The 18,420-nt window shown below is 49.5% G+C and overlaps 1 protein-coding gene across 2 annotated transcripts in view; it reads right to left on the reverse strand.

Moving 5' to 3' along the window:
* Positions 1 to 18,420, reverse strand: part of IGSF9B (immunoglobulin superfamily member 9B) — a gene marked incomplete at both ends in the record, with an annotated part of 48,885 nt that overhangs the window by 19,265 nt on the left and 11,200 nt on the right. Inside the window, 10 exons of one of the 2 annotated variants that reach the window (XM_084249076.1) lie at positions 351 to 462; positions 1,421 to 1,571; positions 1,857 to 1,973; positions 2,056 to 2,196; positions 2,468 to 2,610; positions 5,413 to 5,558; positions 5,835 to 5,976; positions 7,245 to 7,362; positions 7,684 to 7,835; positions 16,905 to 17,051. In XM_084249076.1, coding sequence (XP_084105202.1) covers positions 351 to 462; positions 1,421 to 1,571; positions 1,857 to 1,973; positions 2,056 to 2,196; positions 2,468 to 2,610; positions 5,413 to 5,558; positions 5,835 to 5,976; positions 7,245 to 7,362; positions 7,684 to 7,835; positions 16,905 to 17,051 — 1,369 coding nt within the window. Of the gene's footprint in view, positions 1 to 338; positions 463 to 1,420; positions 1,572 to 1,856; positions 1,974 to 2,055; positions 2,197 to 2,467; positions 2,611 to 5,412; positions 5,559 to 5,834; positions 5,977 to 7,244; positions 7,363 to 7,683; positions 7,836 to 16,904; positions 17,052 to 18,420 lie in introns of both variants that reach the window. The other variant, XM_084249075.1, reaches the window with a different exon arrangement.

The following is an 18,420-nucleotide window of genomic DNA, read 5'->3' on the forward strand; positions in this document are numbered from 1 at the left end:
GATTAAACATCCCTTCCAGACTCCAGAGGACAGAGGAACTCTGAAGAATGAAATAAGGGGCAGTGAGCTGAGCTGGAGAGAGGCCTGCAGAGGCATAGTCAAGTTAGCAACCACCAAACACGATCCTGAACCTTCCCTAGCCAGGAACACAGGACTCCAGAGCCCCTTGCAGACACATCCAGCCCCCACAAGAACCTACTGTTGTGTCAACACACCTCGCCATCTGGAAGTGTGCCAGGAGGAGAACCGTGTCCTCACAATCTCCACCCACCCCGGGGCACTGACTGGAGTGGGGGTAGGGGGAGAAGCAGAGAGCAAAGCATGCGGGGGTGACTCACAGAGGTCCGTACCAAACTGAGAATGTCTGCTCGTATCCTCCATCATAGCCTGGCTCCCAGGACACGTTGGCAGTTGTCATGGAGACCTGGACCCGGACACTGGCCGGGGCATGGGGGCTGGTGCCTGGAGACCAAGTGGAGACCTCTCAGACCGAAAAGAACTGAGTCCAAAAAGCTGGGCACCCTTATCTCGCTGCATAATCACAAAACGCGATCCCCCAAGTGGAGTGATCAGGGATGAGGGTGTCCTCTGGGGAGTTGATGCCCCATCCCTAATAGGTAGCAGTGCTGGAGAAGGAAACCCGCCCCACAGTGCAGTCTAGTCACCTAGTGAGACAAGGCGTGAGCCTCAGGAATATGGCCCAAAGGGAAACTAGAACCTCATCATCCAGGCCAAAGCGCACATGGGGAGCACAGAAATACTCCCCCTTAAAATCACAGGCAAAGCCAGAGTCCCTCTCTGGCCTCGAGAGACAGCCATATTCCACCCCAATGCCAACGTGGGAGACGGCGCAGCACAGCAGATAGCAACTTCAGCTTGGGTTTGAGTGATGTCATGCTGGCCGGGTCCCCCCAACCCCCACTCAGTGACCGGTACCCTCAGGAAATACCAGCTGCTACTCAGAAGCATAAATGATGAGGTGCCACTGGTGGTAAATGCTCAAATATTGTAGCGCTTGTGTCCCCAGAAGCAGAGGTCGGGAGGACATACACTCAGGCAGAAGAAGTGGGGGCAGAAGGTGGGCACCAGACATGACCCTTAGACCTTGGCGAGGGAACCCTCATCCCCGACTCTGGCCCTTCCAGCTTCCCACCAGCCCTCGACAGCTCTGAGCGGTGGTGCTGGCCACGCTGGGGCTTCGGCTCTGTGTCAGGGCAGCAGCAAGTACATCTACCTGTCCCTGTCAGAGGAAGGTTTCCCAGGACGGGCTCCGTGTCACCTTCCCTGACGCAGAGTCCACAGAGGGCTGGGCTGCGTGTGGCGGGCTTCTGGTTTGGGGGTGGACTAACTCCAGAAAGATGCCCACAGAGAGCGTGGGTCCCTAGTCCCAGATCACAGCCCGCCAGCCCGCGCCCCGTACCGATGACGGTCAGGTGGGTACTGGCAGTGATGCTGGTGACCACGTTGGTGGCGATGCACTCCCACTCCCCGTGGTCCTCCTTACTCAGGGCTCGAAACTGGAGGCTCCCGCTGGGCAGGGCGTTGTGCTTGCTTCTGCTGGGCTTCCCTACCTTGGCCAAACAAGGGGGCAAGGAAAAGGGCAGGAGCAGGGCGGCAGGGGAGGACCAGGGCAGACAGGGAGGAAGAGAAGCCACCAACACCTCAGGCATCTGAGAAGAGGGGGGAGGGGGCAGTTCCAGAGTGCTCAGCCTGCACCCCTCCTGCCCCGCCTCCGGGATGCCCATCATTCTGGGGGTCACCCTCAGCACTCAGCACATGGCCCAGTCAGAACAGAGCCAGTTCCTGGGTTTTTGCCCGCCACCATAGTCCCCAACAGCTCCAGAACCCAGAGGTACCTTTCTCCATGTGATGACAGGAAAGGGGTCCCCTGCGGCAGCACAGGGGATGAGCAGCTCTCGGCCGGCCTCCTGTCTGTACTCCCAGCCTGGTAGCACCGTAAAGTAAGGGGGATCCTAGGGAAAGCAGAGCAAGGCTCTGATTTCAGACTTTCCGTGCACCCACCCACACTGAGGCCACTGGTGGCCCAGACCTCACCTTCAGGACAAGCCTCGCAGGAGCAGACTGGCCCATGGTCCCCAGAGTGTTGTAAGGCACACAGGTGTAAGTGCCAAGAGCCTCCTCTGTGGCCTCCTCAATGCGAATGGAGCCATCTTCCATTAAGGTCCAACCCAGGTTCTGCTGAAGCACAGAGGACTGAGTGGGGAGCAAAGGTAAGGGTGTGGACATGGGGACAGGGCTGGATCGCGCTGGCCAGCTGGGCAGGTAAGGGCAGACATGGGTTAGTCTCGGGGGTGATGCCAAGCACTGGGAGAACAGGACTGCAGACCCACAGAGGAAGTCACACTGTTTTCCCAGAAATAGGAGGGAGAACAAAAGGAGTCTCAGCAGGAATCAGGAGAGCCAGAGACTCTGAGTCAGGAGGGCCCAGCATGCATCTCTCTAGCACCTTCTCGACCTGAAGCGGGCGGCCATCCTTGTTCCATTTGACCACGGTAGCCGGTGGCTCTGCATCCACAGGGCAGCGGATATAACCATGAATCCCCACAGGCACATAGATTACCGGGGGCATGTTGAGCACACGGGCTGGGTCTGCAGAGGGATAGTGTGGAGGAGAAGAGAGACACGAGAGATATCAAAAAGTGAGAAACCTGGGCAGGCGGCCAAGCCACCGCCAAACCCCTGGGGTCCCTCCCAGACACTTGGGCTCCCAGGCACCATCTTTCACACCTACTCGCCCATTCAGTGAACATGTCCTACATGTGTCCTCAGCACCCCACATAGAGCTAGGGTGCCAGACCATTTGTCAGTAATAAGAACCACAGACTCTAAGACTGACAAGCCCCCAGTTCGAGAGCTTATAACCCAGAAGCCACATCTGTGGCAGGCTGCAGGCTTCTTCTGTCTGTCCTGACTAACGTGTTCTTAGGAACTTCTTTTTTTTTATTTATTTATATTTTACATCATTGTTCATTTTTAAACCAAATTTGCTTTTCCGCCCTCAGGTGTAGTCCCCATAGAATTTCCTCCACCAATTCACCAGTGCACCATCACCACAATCCCCTGTGCTCCTCCCTCCCTCCCTTCTGGTTTGGATGCTTGGAGGTCCTCAATGGCATATTCTAGTCTGCCCCAATCTGCGGTAGCCCTCAAAGGCTTCTAACTCATGGATTTCAACACCAGGCAAAAATCCTCATGGTCCTGCCAGTGGTTTCATGCCTGTTACTCCCAGTCTGGTAAAATATGTAAAGTATAGGAGTCCTAGGGAGACCAGAGCCCCCACCTCCAAACCTGGAAGCCAAAGAGCAACCACCTCCTCCCCTAGCCACTCCTGATTCCATCTCTCCTGGACACCAAGCAGCCCCCTCTTACACCTAAGCCAGTTTCACACATAAGGTGATGAGGACACAGCCATGGGGAGTTCTTTTCTCGCCTTTTGTTGTGCTAGCAGTCCAGCTGCCCAGTCCTCAGTTTCCCATCTGTGCTGCTGGAACACAGGCTCAGCCCTGGCCTCCGAAAGATGCTCTCAGGAGAACAACTCTGCGTGGGTGAGTCATCACCTCTTGATTCTCCCCAGTTTCCCCTGAGGGCCACTGAGGAGAAAGATCCAGAACTTCCAGGGAGGCTGTAAGGATGAATGAGCTGCTATCTTTTAAGCATTTGGAGCTCTTCAGAGAACAGCATTACATAAATACCAGGCCGAGTTATATATTTAGACATAGCTTCCTACTTTTGTATGGTGGAGTTTTTTTTTCCCTCCAAGGTTTTCAAAGGGTTTATGAATGGGAAATACTCTGAACACTTCTTTTTAGCAGAAATAAAGATCCTTGTCTCACCCACCTGAAAACCTCACCCCCTGGATTCTCTTTGAAGACAGGAAGGAGATTTAAAAAAAAAAAAAAAAGGACAAGAGAGATGGGGAAACCACCCACCCCTCCCAGCAAAAAGGTGGCCCATGGCCTCAAAGATGGGGGGCCGCATCCTGACTTGATTCACCAGGCTTCTGAAGCCACCCTGTGGGCTCTCTCCTTCCACACTGCCACCTACTTGCTCAGGTGACACAAGTCAGATGAGATACTGCTCCAGGTGGAGTGATCCTTCTGCACTGCTTTTCACCTGCAAATATGCACATACACACGCACATGCTCATGCGCACACACACACACAGCCGGCTACAGGGGTCCCATGGAAACTGCCCCCACACTCGCTCTTTCTTTCTGCCAGTCTGGGCCGGATTGACCTGATATCTGGGGTCACACCGTTTTCATGGACCCCACAGAAATCATAGGAAACTGAAAGTCCATTTAAGTTGTGGACAGCAGAAGTGGGGTGACGGTCCCTATGCCCCACCAGCAAAATCATCCCATAGAGATGAGCAAACAGTGAGCACGTAGGGTTAGGAGTTGAACGGGGCTCCAGGCCCCGCCTGGCTCCACGCTGCACCTATCACCAGTGGCTGAAAATATCCAGCTCTGTGGGCAGAGAGGAGATAAGCCCTGCCTCCAGGGTCACCCCTTGTCCTTCCACTTGTCCTCAGTTCAAATGCCAACTCCTCACCATGTCTCCATTCCTCACCCTGCCTCTCCATCCCTGGGGAGGGAGTGGTTTTCCACACCAGCCCGGGATGATGGACAGCCTGTCACCTAAGGCAACCAAGTGGGGCCTTTGTTGCCTGAGTGACGGGGCCATCCACAAATCAAAAGGAAGAAATTAATCCTCATTACTCATCTGTCTCTCTCTCTCTCACAATGCTCAGCCTGCCAGGGGGTTGGGAGAGCAATGACTACGCTGAAGTATTCAAAATTAGCAAACTGAATTATTGTGCTCACACAAAAGCCTTCGATTGTTCTGGCATGAGGAGCGGCTCATTCATCTGGGTCTCTGGCAGCCCTAGAGATGAGCAAAGAGGAAGCTGAGAGAGAGCCAGGTGCTGGCAGAGCTGGATCTAGTCACCCAGAAGAGGGCTGTAACCCCCTGTCCACAGTGGGGTAAATGAAGCACTGACAGGAAAGCTGATCTTACGCCTGTTTAAGCTCACTCCCTCACAGACAGAACAAGGCACCAGAGAACATCTCAGTCAGGGTACAGGCAGAGGTGCGCCGAGCCTTCAGAGAAAGGACAATTGTTCAGAAAGGCTGCCTGTCCTTGAAGCCAACCTAGACCAGCTGATGGATGGATTACCTAACACACCCTGTGGTGCTGGCCCGAGGAGAGGCCCAGCCAGCATTGGTCAAGCTCCCCGAACAAGCTCAGATCCCATCTCCTCCCTCAGTCACTGCTCTGCCCACATTCTCTTGAATGACAGTCTCTGTGGCTCCCCAGCTTCCAGCCGGGTTAATGTGGCCAGAACCTTTCAGAACTCCCACCAAAAGGGGCTCTCACTCCCCTACTCACATTGCACCGTCAGGTACGCTGAGGCAGAGGGGGAGCGCCCCAGGCTGTTGCTCGGGACACAGGTGTACTTTCCGGCATCCTCAGGCTTCACCCGGAAGATGATCAGGGTGCCGTCAATCAGGATCCGCACTCTCAGCTTCAGGTCACTACAAAGACAAGGGAGGATAGGTAGGCGGGAGTCCAGAGCAAGGGAGCAAGGTGCCCTTCACCCATAGACGAGGTAAAGAGACCTGGATCTTCCTCCCATACCTGGGTCCTTCAGAAGACCCCTATGTGCAGAGGCTGGCCTTAGCACCCAGGAGACACGGACCTGACCACACCCTCTCCAAGCCCCTGGCTCCCTCATGGAGCCCCTGCTCAAAAACCATACAGGGTGGGGGGAGGCCTGACTGGTGATCCCAGCAGGGCCAGGTGGTGCTCACTTCTGGAAGTAGACATTCTCGTCCTGCCAGTACCAGGTGTAAGTGAGGTTGCCGGGATACGCCTCGGCCCGGCAGGTGAGCAGAGCATCCTGGGAAATGTTGACAGTGATGTTCTCAGGAGGGGAGACTATGAAGGGAGGCCCTGGGGAAACAGGAAACAAACATGACCTCACCTGGTAAGGGAGGGGGAAGACAGGGCCACCTAGAACACTCTGAGATGTCTCAGGAAGGGTACCCTAAACCCTGGGAGAGAGAGCTAGGGGTGGCACTGGCCCAGGGTGAACAGAACAACCAGGGCAGTTGTCATGGAGATGCTTCCCTTATCAGTCTCTGTTCTTATTCTCTCTACAAGTCCCAGAGATGCAAATAGTCCTGGGGTGTGCCCATATTATGCGCCACCCCCTCCCGAGAGCCAGCAGCAAACCTGTATCCACCCCGTGCACAACCCCACTATATATCCTGGCTCCCCAAACTAGGCATCTAACCCCCTACACACACCCATGCATGCCTGCACAAAGGCGTGCACCCACATACGCAGCCCTTCCTGCCCACCCTTCCTTCCAGCGGAGCCCTGAGCAGGAGACATGCAGGAGGGACAAAGGCCGCTCTTCCAGCCAGAGCTAGGAATAATCTTGTCTCCAGAGGAGTAAGAGGCTTGTGCTGCTTACCAACCAGAGGTTAAGAGGGCAGCTCAGGGGAGAGGAGGCAGGGGGAGAGCAGAATAAATAGAGGGTGAAATTCCAGCAGTCCTGGTGCTGGTTTCCAGACAGGACGCACTGCCACCTGGCCCTCTCCTCAGAGGGCAGCTCTCCTACAGGCTGCAGGGGCCTCTGGCCATGCTGCAGCTCAGCACTCCAAGTTGGGAGGAAGCCAGAAGAGCTTGCACCACGGCGCCTGGCAGACCAGACAGCTGGACAGCTAGAGAGCTAGACAGCCGGACAGCCACCACCTATCCTGTGGTTTCCCCTGCAGGTGGTGGTAGAGTGGGTGGCCTGACTCAGTGCAGAAGAGAGAACCTACCACCCAGACACCACCCTTTCTCTTCTGCGGGACTCTGGGCCCCAAGGAGGCACTGGCACCTCCTACTGCTGATCGTACATACCCCACTCCTGCCAAATACCCTTGGCGTTATTTAAATATTTGGGGTTTGGACTGGATTCTTATCTTTATTTATTGATTCCATCACTAATGGTTGGAGACCTGAGAGAGGTCTTATTCCCTGGGGAGGGTGGGGGCATGGCAGGATACTATCTGGACAAACAGAAAAAGTGGAAATCACCCAGCATGGAGCCACCCATGACAGCAGGCCACTGTAGGAGCTCCAGAGAGAGGTGCCCCACCCAGCTCTTCACTCACTCCCGTTGTACTACCCGTACCTGGGGCATGCAGAAGCCAGAGCGATTGTCCTACCTTGGACAAGCAGGTGGGTGGTGTGGATGGCCTCCCCCTGGATGCTATATGCACGACAGGTGTAGGCTCCTCTATCTTCCCGACTCACTGATGTCACCGTCAGGCTGCCGTCACTCACCTAGGGCCAGGAGAGATGGAGCTCAGTGCCCAGGGCTCTCTCCAACAACCGCCTTAGGAGGAGATGACCCAGGGCTCTCACATTTGGGCACCTGGGGATATGGAGGCAGGTACCTCATTTTCCATCCCTCTCCAACAACACAGACACCAAGCCTGTGGCAAAGTCAGGATGCCTGATGTTTTCATGCCCACTCACACCTTTACAGTGCATTCCCAGTCACATGAAAGGAGGCGGGGAATACCTTGGAGACAGAAAAAGGGGCAAAGGAAAGCTGGCCACCAAGGAGCAAGAACAGAGGCCCCAATAGAGAACAATACTCACCTGGTATTTCCCACTAGCACCTAGGAGTGTCCCCTCCTTGAGCCAGGTGACAATGGGCTTGGGGTTCCCAAAAGCTGTGCAGGTCATGGTAATACTGCCACCCTCCTTGGCCTCAATGTACTGGGGGGGTGTTTCTGTAAAGGTAGGAGGAGCTGCAAAGAGACAAAATGCAGGTGGAATAAGCCAGGCTGCCTGCACATGGCTCCTACAGCACAGGCACTGGGTCTGGTGTGCTCAGGTGTAATACAAAGGGGAAGGATAAAGGAGAGAAGGTGGAAATAGGCAAAACCCTGCCCACACACTCACAGCAGAGGAGACCTAGAATTCAAAGTCAGATTGACTGGATCCAAATTCCAAACTTTTTCTACTATAGTTGGCTAAGTCCCAATAAACTAATTTTTTTATAATGTTCTCTAACATCTTTTTATTTTATTTTATTTATTTGTTTTTGTGTAGAAGAGTTGGGGTGCAGGTCAGAGGTGCAGGGGGGTGAGAGGATTTGCCAGAAACACAGTGGGGAGCAGAAAAGGCAGATCTACTGAAATACACTGCTAAAGGGAGCAGCAGACAAGACAGGAGAGGTCTCCTGCACCATGTGGGTTAGCTCCTTGGCCAGGGATCGAACTTAGGCCATCATCATGGTGATAGTGCTGAGACTTAACTCCTAGGGCACCAGAGAGGCCCCCAATAAACTAATGTTTTATGAGCATCTATTGGGAAGTAAGTGCTCTACATTAGAGACATGGGGACAAATAAGACAATGATCTCCTGGCCTTCACTAGCTCCACAGATGTTTCATCATCTTTCACTCTTTTTCTTCACAGTCACTTAAGATAGAGAGGCTCCTCTTTCCATAACCCTTAGCCCTGCCAGGCCTCATATTGGGACCTGCACCATCTGAGCCCCATCTAAGCCTGCAGATCACAGGTCAAGATTATACAGAATCTTCCTTTTCCAAGATTCTGCAGAGAAAAATCATTCCCCTTCCTTCCCATCAGGCTTCCACTGTACAAACTTCCCCCTTTTTAATCCTTTGATATGCCAGTGTGTCTCACTACCACTTACATTGGAGTTTTGACTAAAACTCCAATAATCAGTTTTTAAGAGACTTGTCATCTGCAATTAATAAAGATGCATCAAATATATATAAAGCAATTATTGCAGACCTAAAAAGAGACATTTACAGTAATACAATAGTAATAGGGGAGTTTAACACCCCACTTACATCAATGGACTGATCAACTAGAGAGAAAATCAACAATAACCTTAAACAAAGAATGAAGGCAGATGGGTTTAACAGATATTTATAGGGCATGGCACCCAAAAAAAGCTGAGTACAGGGCCTCCCCTGGTGGCACACAGTTGAGCGCTGGGCTGCAAAGCTGCCCACAGCCTCTGCAACGCTGGTTTGATCCCTGGCCACTGGGCGAGGGTCCCATATGGTGCACAGACCTCTCCTGCCGCCCGCTGCTCCCCTCAGCAGTGTACTTCATCAGTCTGCCTGCTCTGCTCTCCCCTCTGGCTCTGGTGAATTCTCTCACCCTCCGGCGCTTCTGATTGTACCCAGTGCTTGTATAAATAAATAAATAAATCTTTAAAAAAAAAAAAACTGAGTACACATTCTCCTCAAGTGCACATAGACCACATGCTGGGTCATAAAACAAGTCTCAATAAACGCATGAAGTTTAAAATCATATCAAGTATCTTCTCTGACCACAGTGGTATCAACCTAGAAATCAACCACAAAAAGAAAGCAGGAGGGCCTCCCCGGTGGCGCAGCAGTTGAGCGCTGGGTTGCGAAGCTGCCCGCAGCCTCTGCAGCGCCGGTTCGATCCCCGGCTGCTCCCGGCCACCGGAGGAGGGTCCCACATGGCGCGCAGACCTCTCCTGCCACCCGCTGCTCCCCTCAGCAGTGTACTTCGGTCCTTCTGCCTGTTCTGCTCCCCGCTCTGGCTCTGGTGAATTCTCTCACCCTCCCGCGCTTCTGACTGTACCCAGTGCATGTATAAACAAAACGAACGAACAAACAAATAAATAAATAAAGCATGCCTCTATAAAAAAAAAAAAAAAGAAAGCAGGAAAAGTATCTAACAATACAGATTTACAACATACTAGGAATGGAACAAAATGAAATCAAAGGAGAAATTTTAACTGGAAACAACTGATAATGAAGACACGAGCTATCAGAACCTATGGGACACAGTAAAAGCAACACTAGGCTGAAGTAAGTAGTAATAGAAAGCCTACATCAAGGAACAAGAAAGATTTCAAATAAATAATCTAATATTATAAGGAGCCAGAAAAAGAAGAATGAATGAAACCAAAAGTCAATAAAAGGAAGGTAATAATAAAAATTACTGTGGTGATAAGCAAAATAGAAATTTTAAAAAAAGATAATCAATGATCAAAAAGACCAAAAGCTGGTCCTTTGAAAAGATAAACAAAATATGCAAACTTTAAATAATCTCACTTAGAAAAAGAGAGAGAGAGAGCACTAATAAATAGAATCAGAAATGAAAGAGGTGTTACAATAGTCATCACAGAAAGACAGAAGAGCCTAAGAGACTACTATAAGCATCTTTATGCCAATAAATCCAGAAGAACTGGACAAATTCTTAGAATGATATACTATATTAAGACTACATCAGGAGAAATAGAAAACTTGAACAGACCAATAACAAGCAAATAAACTGAACAATAATCAAAAGTTTCCCAAAAAAAAAAACCAAAAGCTCAGGACCTAATGGTTTCACAAGTGAGTAATCATCAAAGATGAATAAATACCTATCTTTCTCAAAGTCTTACAAAAAAAATAGAAGAAAAGGGAATGCTTACAAATACATCTAAGAGACCAACATTATCCTGATATCAAAAGCAAAGACATCAGCAAAAGATGAGAAAACTACAGACCAATATCCCTGATAAACATAAACATAAAAATCCTCAACAAAATTTTAGCAAACTAAATTCAACAACACACTAAAAGATTCATACACCATGACCAAGTGGGATTTATTCCAGGGATGTAAGAATGGTTTAACATTTGCAAATCAATCAATGTAATTCATCACGCCAACAAAAAGAAAGATAAAAACATATGATCCTATTGATAGATGCAGAGAAAGCATTTGACAAGGTCTAACATCCATTTATGATAAAAACTCTCAATAAGGGGTGATAGAAGGAACATATGGCAATATAATAAAGGCCATGTATGACAAAACCATAGCTAACATCATTCTCAGTGGTAAAAAAACTGAAATCTTTTGCCCTAAGACAAGGACATGCACTTTTACCGTAACTATTCAACAACATATTAAAAGTCCTAGCCAGAGCAATTAGGCAAAAGAAAGATATAAATGGAATCCAAATTAGAAAAGGAGAAAAATTATCACTATTTGCAGATGACATGATAATACACATAGAAGATGCTAAAGACTTCACTAAGAAACTATTAGGAACAATAAATCTTTACAGTAGAATGGCAGGTTACAAAATCAACATACAAATGTCTTTGGCATTTCTCTACACCATCACCTAAAAGGGAAGTAAATCAAGAAAATATCATCATTAATAGCCACATCAAAAAGAATTAAGTGGCTAGAAATAAATTTAACAAAGGAGGGGAGAGACCTGTACAAGGGAAATTATAAGGCATCCTTAAAAGAATAGAAGACATATAGAAATGTAAATATATCCCCAGCTCATGGGTTGGAAGAACTAACATTGTTAACATGGTCATCTTACCCAAAGCAATATACAGATTCATTCTAATCCTTATTAAATTTTTTTTTTATAGAGGCATTTTTTTTTTTATTTGTTTGTTCGTTTGTTCGTTTTGTTTATACATGCACTGGGTACAGTCAGAAGCGCGGGAGGGTGAGAGAATTCACCAGAGCCAGAGCGGGGAGCAGAGCAGGCAGAAGGACCGAAGTACACTGCTGAGGGGAGCAGCGGGCGGCAGGAGAGGTCTGCGCGCCATGTGGGACCCTCCTCCGGTGGCCGGGGAGCAGCCGGGGATCGAACCGGCGCTGCAGAGGTCGCCGGCAGCTTCGCAACGCAGCGCTCAACTGCAGCGCCACCGGGGAGGCCCTCCTTATTAAAATTTTGATGGCATTCTTCAAGGAAATAAAACAAACATTACTGAAATTTGCATGGAACCACAAAAGAGCCTAAATAACCAAAACAATCCTGAGAAAAACAGAATGGAGGTATTTACTATACTCCCAGACATCATATATACTACAAAGCTATAATAATCAGGACAGTATGGTATTAGATAAAAACAGACACAGACACCAATAGAATAAAATTAAGAGCCCAGAAATAAACCCACATTATATGGACGGTTAATCTATGACAAAGGAGCCAAGATTATACAGTGGAGAAAATAAAATCCTCTTCAACAAATGGTAGGAAAACTAGACAGCTACATGCAAATGAATGAATTTTGACCACTATCAGATACCATACAAAAAACTAACTCAAAATAAAGACTCAGATATAAGACCTGAAACTGTATAATACATAGAAGAAAACATGGGAAAAACACTCTACAACATTGGCTTCAATGATGTCTTTGGAGCCTTAACTCCAATAATAAGGGAAGCAAACACAAAATAAACAAATGGAACCACATCAAACTCAAGTTTGTGTACCGCAAAAGGAAGGTGGAAAGGGCCGAATGGACTATGGTTAAGGACTATTGGGGATCTGGTTGTGGGTGTGGTGTGGTGACACACATCTGAAGAGATATGAACCTAAACCCCTAAAACAAATAAAGTGCTGTAAGCCAGTATTTTCTCAATAGAAATAAAATATTATAAATGAATGAATAAACTGATGAATGAATGAAAAGAGACTAATGTCTCATGTGTCTGTGTTGCTTATAGAAGTGATCTGAAGCCTTGGATTGTCAGTTGGTAGTCTCTGAATTGACGGCCCAAATCAGAACCCCAGCCTGGAACTGCACAGTCCAGCTAGAATAGGTCACTTAGCTCATCTCAAGTACCCACTTGCCAGGCTCCCACTTATTTTGTACCCTGAGCAAGTTACTCAGCCTCTCTGGGCTTCCTAAATCCCCCACCCTCCAGAACTGATGTGAAGAGTAAATGAGATAAAGATTATGAAAAGGATGGTGTAAAATGTAAACATGAAAATGTTGGTTATTTTGCCATTACTATCTTTATTACCATCTCCCCAGGAGCCTCAGAGGCACAGATGAAAAGCTTTGAGAAGGGTCTCTCCTCTCCTGGCAGCCCTGCCCTGAGAACTAGTCAGAGAGCTTTAGATTTCATCACCCATTCCGAAGCCAACCTCATCTTCGATCACATTTCCCCCTTTGCTGTGCTCTAACCGCAGTGGTCTTTGTCTTCCTTTGTCTTCCAAGAACATCCAGCCTCAGGACCTTTGCCCCTGCCATTCTCCCCATAGGGAATGCACACCCAGATCACATTCCTTCAGTACGTGACTTTGCTGACATGCCATCTCTGCTTTACCCAACCAGTCTATCCAACATGGCACTCTCAGCATCTCCAGCATTTTAGACTTATTTTCTTTAAAGCACTTGTCACTAACTCTCCTTCAGAGCAGATACTTTTCTGTAAATCCCACTGCATGCCCAGCTTCTAGCATAGTGCCTGGCATGTAACATTGTATTCAACAAACATCTGCTGAATGGACAAAGGAGTAAAATGAATGAAGATGCACATGTACCTCCAGGCCAACACAAACACATGGAAGTTCGTAAGAACAAGACCATGACAAGAGCACTTTCTCTGACAATCCCCAAAGCTCTTAGCTCAGTGTGGGCACAGGAGGCACTTGGATAGAATATTGAATGAATTAAGAAGGGCACTCACACATACACCATCTTCATGAAATTCAATTCTCATCCAGTATCTAACACACTCAAATCATGGCACAAATCATTCCAAATCCTTTCAAAAGAATCCTGAAATCCTAACATCCAGGCCTCCCTCCCTATTATGGAATGTCAGCTCATCTCCAGTGGCACCTCCTGCCAACCCTGCCCCTGAAACACAGTTAACACAGCCACAGCCTCTATTACCTCTGGTGTCAAGCTTTAAAGAAAAGATAATAAATTAAATTACGTCCTGAAGTGACAAATTAATTACTAATTACATAATTACTTTATTATTTAGGTGCTAATCAGGAAAGTACTTTGAACAATTTCGAGTTTTCAGGAAAATAATGGTTTGACTCTCGATTATTTACTGAATTAGGTGTTAGCTTGCCAGCTGCATTTCCAGGCTTAATTCTTTTTTACAAGTGCCCTATAATTAATAGTGTAGGTTAGAAATAGGCTGGTCTCTCCTCCAAGTAATTCATCGACCTAAAGCAAGGCTTGGCTTGAGCTTTTTGGGTATTTTAGATGTGATAAAGAAATAATTAGGTTTGCTTCCACCCAACTGGGCCTTCAAGAAAACAGAGAAGGAGGAGATCACTTGTAATTCTAATTTTCACTGGTCTTTCATTTTCCAAAGGTGATCCCTGTCAGGAGATGCCTGACATTGAATGCTCTTGCTTGGAAGCAATGGAATGCTGGTGCTCTGGTGTGAAGTTCTCCTTCGATAATAAAAATATGAATGCTGCCAGGAACCTCCAAACTTCGGATGAAGGGGAGGAGGAATAAAGAATAATCTCAGGAGACAGGCTCCTCAGGGAGGGCAGAGAACTCTCTGAAGAGCCCTGGTTCTACAGCCCAGAGCACGTGGTGCAGTCAGCTTTTCCGCCGGACCTTCCTTATAAGCAGCCTATGTGCTCTCCCCTCATACACCAGCTCTCCTTCTTCTGGGCATCCAGACACATGCTGTTCCCTCTGTCTGGAAAACCCCTCCCCAACTCCAGCGCCCACACCTGGCTAACATCTTTTCCCTGGTCAGGGGTCTGAAGAGTGATCCCTTCCTCAGAGAAGCTCTTCCTCAGCTGTGCTCCCAAAATCCACCCTGTGTTGGTCTCTGGTCATGGCTGCTTCTTGAAATCTAAAGAGAGTTTGGCCTGGTGGTGTCTATGGCAGTGTCCCCAGAGCCTGCCACAGAGTGGACATTCATGTGTCTTGAATGAATAATTATTGGTAGATGCACAAATGCCCTCAAAAGACCACAGTTCTCTGCCTCTTCCAGACTGAGGTCCATTCTCTGTTACTTCATCCCTGCCACTACATTTTCCTCTGATTTAGGCTCTTCTCTCTGTGGAGGAGGAGATGGCCAACAACCTCTTACACATTATTACCCACGCATAATTATGGTTCCAGACACGGTGCAAGACTCTTTCTCACAGCATGTCACTGAATCCTCACAACAGCCCAGCAAAGAGGGTTTGTTTTCCATAACTGAGAAAATCGAAGTTTAGAGAGATTTGAGTTGCCAAGGATCACATGGAAGTGAGTTCATGAAGAAGCCAAATCTTTTCAGGGCCTTGTACCAGGCCTATTCCACTCCAAGCAACTAGGAATTCCTAGACAATTACCCACACTGGTGCAAACTAAGACAAAGTCCAGAAATTCCATTTCCCCATTCTGGGAGTGCCCACTGACCACTGGACAACTCGGACACTCAGGCATCACTGGCAGCACTGTGCATGAGGAAAAGGCAGTGGAACTCGAAGGACACTTCAGCCAAGTTTAGGAATGGGCATGAGTGAGAAGGAAAGTGACGTGGGGACTCTTGGCTTGGTTTTCATCAGCAAAGCTTTTAGCAGAAGATTTACCTTCCTAATTATGTTTTGCTTGGGCTAATATTAAGATGAGTTTTCCTTCCTGGCACACACACAACAGCTGGCATCAAAAGGAGGTGACTCAAACCTTTGGAGTGTGGGGACAGCCTACCAAGGCTTAAAATAAGCTTCCAGTGTGCCTCTTGGGACTGGCTGGTGGGAGCTGACAGCATCTACGGGTCAGTTGCTTGGACCGACATGGACCTAGGCCACCATCTCAGAGTTTTCTTTTCCAGACATCAGTGCTCTTGTTCAAATACTCTGTTCTCCCAGGATCCGGAGTCGGTTCTCAACCCAGGAGAGCACAACTTGACCTAACCCTGGGAGGAAAGACTAAGCCTCACAAGGTAGAATAGGATAGAGTCATCCTTCAGGGCAAGCCAATACTGAAAGAAGCTTCCAAGGCAGGAACAATATCAATTTCTCTCCCAACCATAGACCCTAAAGTCACAGGCATTGACCCTAAGGACCCAAGCCATGTATGGCACAGCCAAGCAGAGAGGACTATGTCCATAAGGAGCATAGCATCTGTGACACAGTGGTGGCTAAACTCATCCTGCCATGAAGCAAATGAAGAACAAAGGTCTGGTTGGAAAAAGAAGGCAAAATAAAACATTTTACTACAACCTCACTCTGCGGGGGGCTACTTCAAATTCTCTCCATGGTTTCAGGCTTCTCCGGGCTCCTCCAGAATATCTCCTCCTACATAAGAGCTCACAGGGACACAAGGGGAGAACCCAGGCCCCCACCCTAGGCCAACGCTGGGAACTCAGCAAACTCATTGGGAGTCCTCGGCGAAGCCCTCCTTCACCATGGCAGACACACAGCACCACTCACTTCACCTAAGTGCTCAGTAAGCGAGAGCCATTAAGCTGTTACTCTTGCAGGTTTCTCCCATATCATCACACAGCAAACCCGGCACAAGCAAGGGCCAAGTCGGGCCTCACTCATTACAGACTTCCCACGATCAAGGGCGCAGCCTGGCACTCAGCAGCCCTTCACCACAATTACTCAAATGAGTGTATTTAACAAGGAACCAAAATAGAACCTAAAAAGGGAGACGGGGGGGGGGGGGATTGGGGGGATCCAGGAATTCCACTGGAGAGGGGAAGCCTGTCAGGGTTTTGCCGAGCCTGGGAATGGGTACCTTGTCACCACAAAGCCTGAACCCTCCTGGTTGCAAGAACCAGCATCCCATCTCCCTCTCCAGACTCTGGTACCACTAACCACAGCAACCACCCCACCTCCCACCTAAGAACCCCACACACCCCACTGACCACAGGCACTGCCCTCTCGCACACCCCACTGACCACAGACACACGAAGAGGACCCCCGAGGGTCACAGGGGGTGAGAATTGTGATCTAAAAGGCAGGCCTGACTGAGGCAACTCTGCAGCAGGAGTGTGGGGCAGGGCAGGGTGTGGCCGGGAAGCTGTTGGGTCAGAGCGCAGTCCTGGGGCAGCCCGGAAGGAGGACGCACGCACCGTTGATGGTGAGGTGCACCCAGCTGCCGTTGTGGAAGGTGTCATACTGCTGGTCCAGCATGAGCACTTTGCACTCGTACCAGCCCTGGTCCTCAGAACGAACCTGCTCCAACCGCAAGGATGCTTTGTCATGAAGACTCGCCCGGCCTGGGGGAACAAAGTGGACAGAGGCCATCAGGGCCAGAGCAGCAGCACATCACTCCCCTGCCCAGCCAAAGGCAGAGAGGTCCAGTGGAACCTTCAGACTGTTTCCCATGGCAGAGCCCCAAAACACAGTTGGCACCAACCTCCGGCAGCAGGTGGCAAAGGAAAGGGCATAATAAAGCCTTGGCCATGGAGCTGCCTTGCCTCACCGGCCCTCCAGCCTCAGCAGGCCCCACCCACCGCAGCAGCAACTCAGGCTGGGAGAAAAGTCTCTATTCCTTACAATGCCCCATTCTTTTGGAGATCTCTTGGGACAAAGGAAAGGCAGGAGGGTTACAAAGTTAGGGGGCTGGGGGCAAGAGAGAAGAGGAGAAAGAGGATGCAGGGGAGGAAGGGGAGGAGAGGAGGAGAGAAGGATTGTGGAGGGAGAGGGAAGGTGCAAACCAAAGAGGATGTGGTAGGGTGGTCCCTGGCAGCCCCTGGAGCACCTCCATTCAGGCTGAGTAGTTCCCACCTGGGGCCCCAAGACTACCACACCCAGTACCCCCCTGTCCGGCTTCCCATGGTGGAGCAGAGAAGGGCAGATGGGGGACCAGGGTGCTGGGTCCCCTCCCAGTCCCACTGCCAGTGCCAGTGACGACTCCTTTGACCAGAGCCCAGGCCGCAGAAGCTGAAGTTGCAGGGAGCACAAGGATGAGGAAGGGCTGGCAGGCAGAACAAAGAACCTCAGAGCCACCCTCAGCTCCATCTTCTTCATCCCTTGTGGTGAGGAGAAGGGAAGAGTCGCAGAAGCTTTGGACTGGCATCTCCCTTCCTCTGTGACCCCAGGAGGCAGAAGGCAGAGTGCCCCAGGGTCCTCCCTCCCCGCACCCACCACCTTGGCTCAAGCCTCACCCCATACCACCCCTTCTCTGCTTTTCACCTTAACAACGGTGATCTGCCTAAAAACCAGACTATCAAAACTAACTGTGGTCCAAAAAAAAGAGGGGAGAGGGGAGACACAGACATAGCAGGGGGGAGGTGGAGGGAGGGAGAGACAGAGACAGAGAAAGAGATGGAAGCTCCGAGGGACCAATGCAATTCAGGTCTCAGAAGTCAGAAGTAAAGATAAAAGCAGTGTCCCACCTACTGCCTCTCTTCCTTTAAGCCCCAACACACACACACACACACACACTCTCCTAGGCATGCACTTCCATGCAAACACACACTCCCACACATGCACACTCCCACATGCGCATTTACACAAGCACGCTCACATGCACACGTATATGTAAAATCATACATGCACACTCCCATGCATGCATGCTCACGCACACTCACACTTACATGCACAAAGCCTATACTTGCACTCATGTGTACAGTCACGTGCACG

The sequence above is a fragment of the Talpa europaea genome (assembly GCF_964194135.1).
Source record: "Talpa europaea genome assembly, chromosome: 12".
In the NCBI taxonomy this organism is placed as follows: domain Eukaryota; kingdom Metazoa; phylum Chordata; class Mammalia; order Eulipotyphla; family Talpidae; genus Talpa; species Talpa europaea.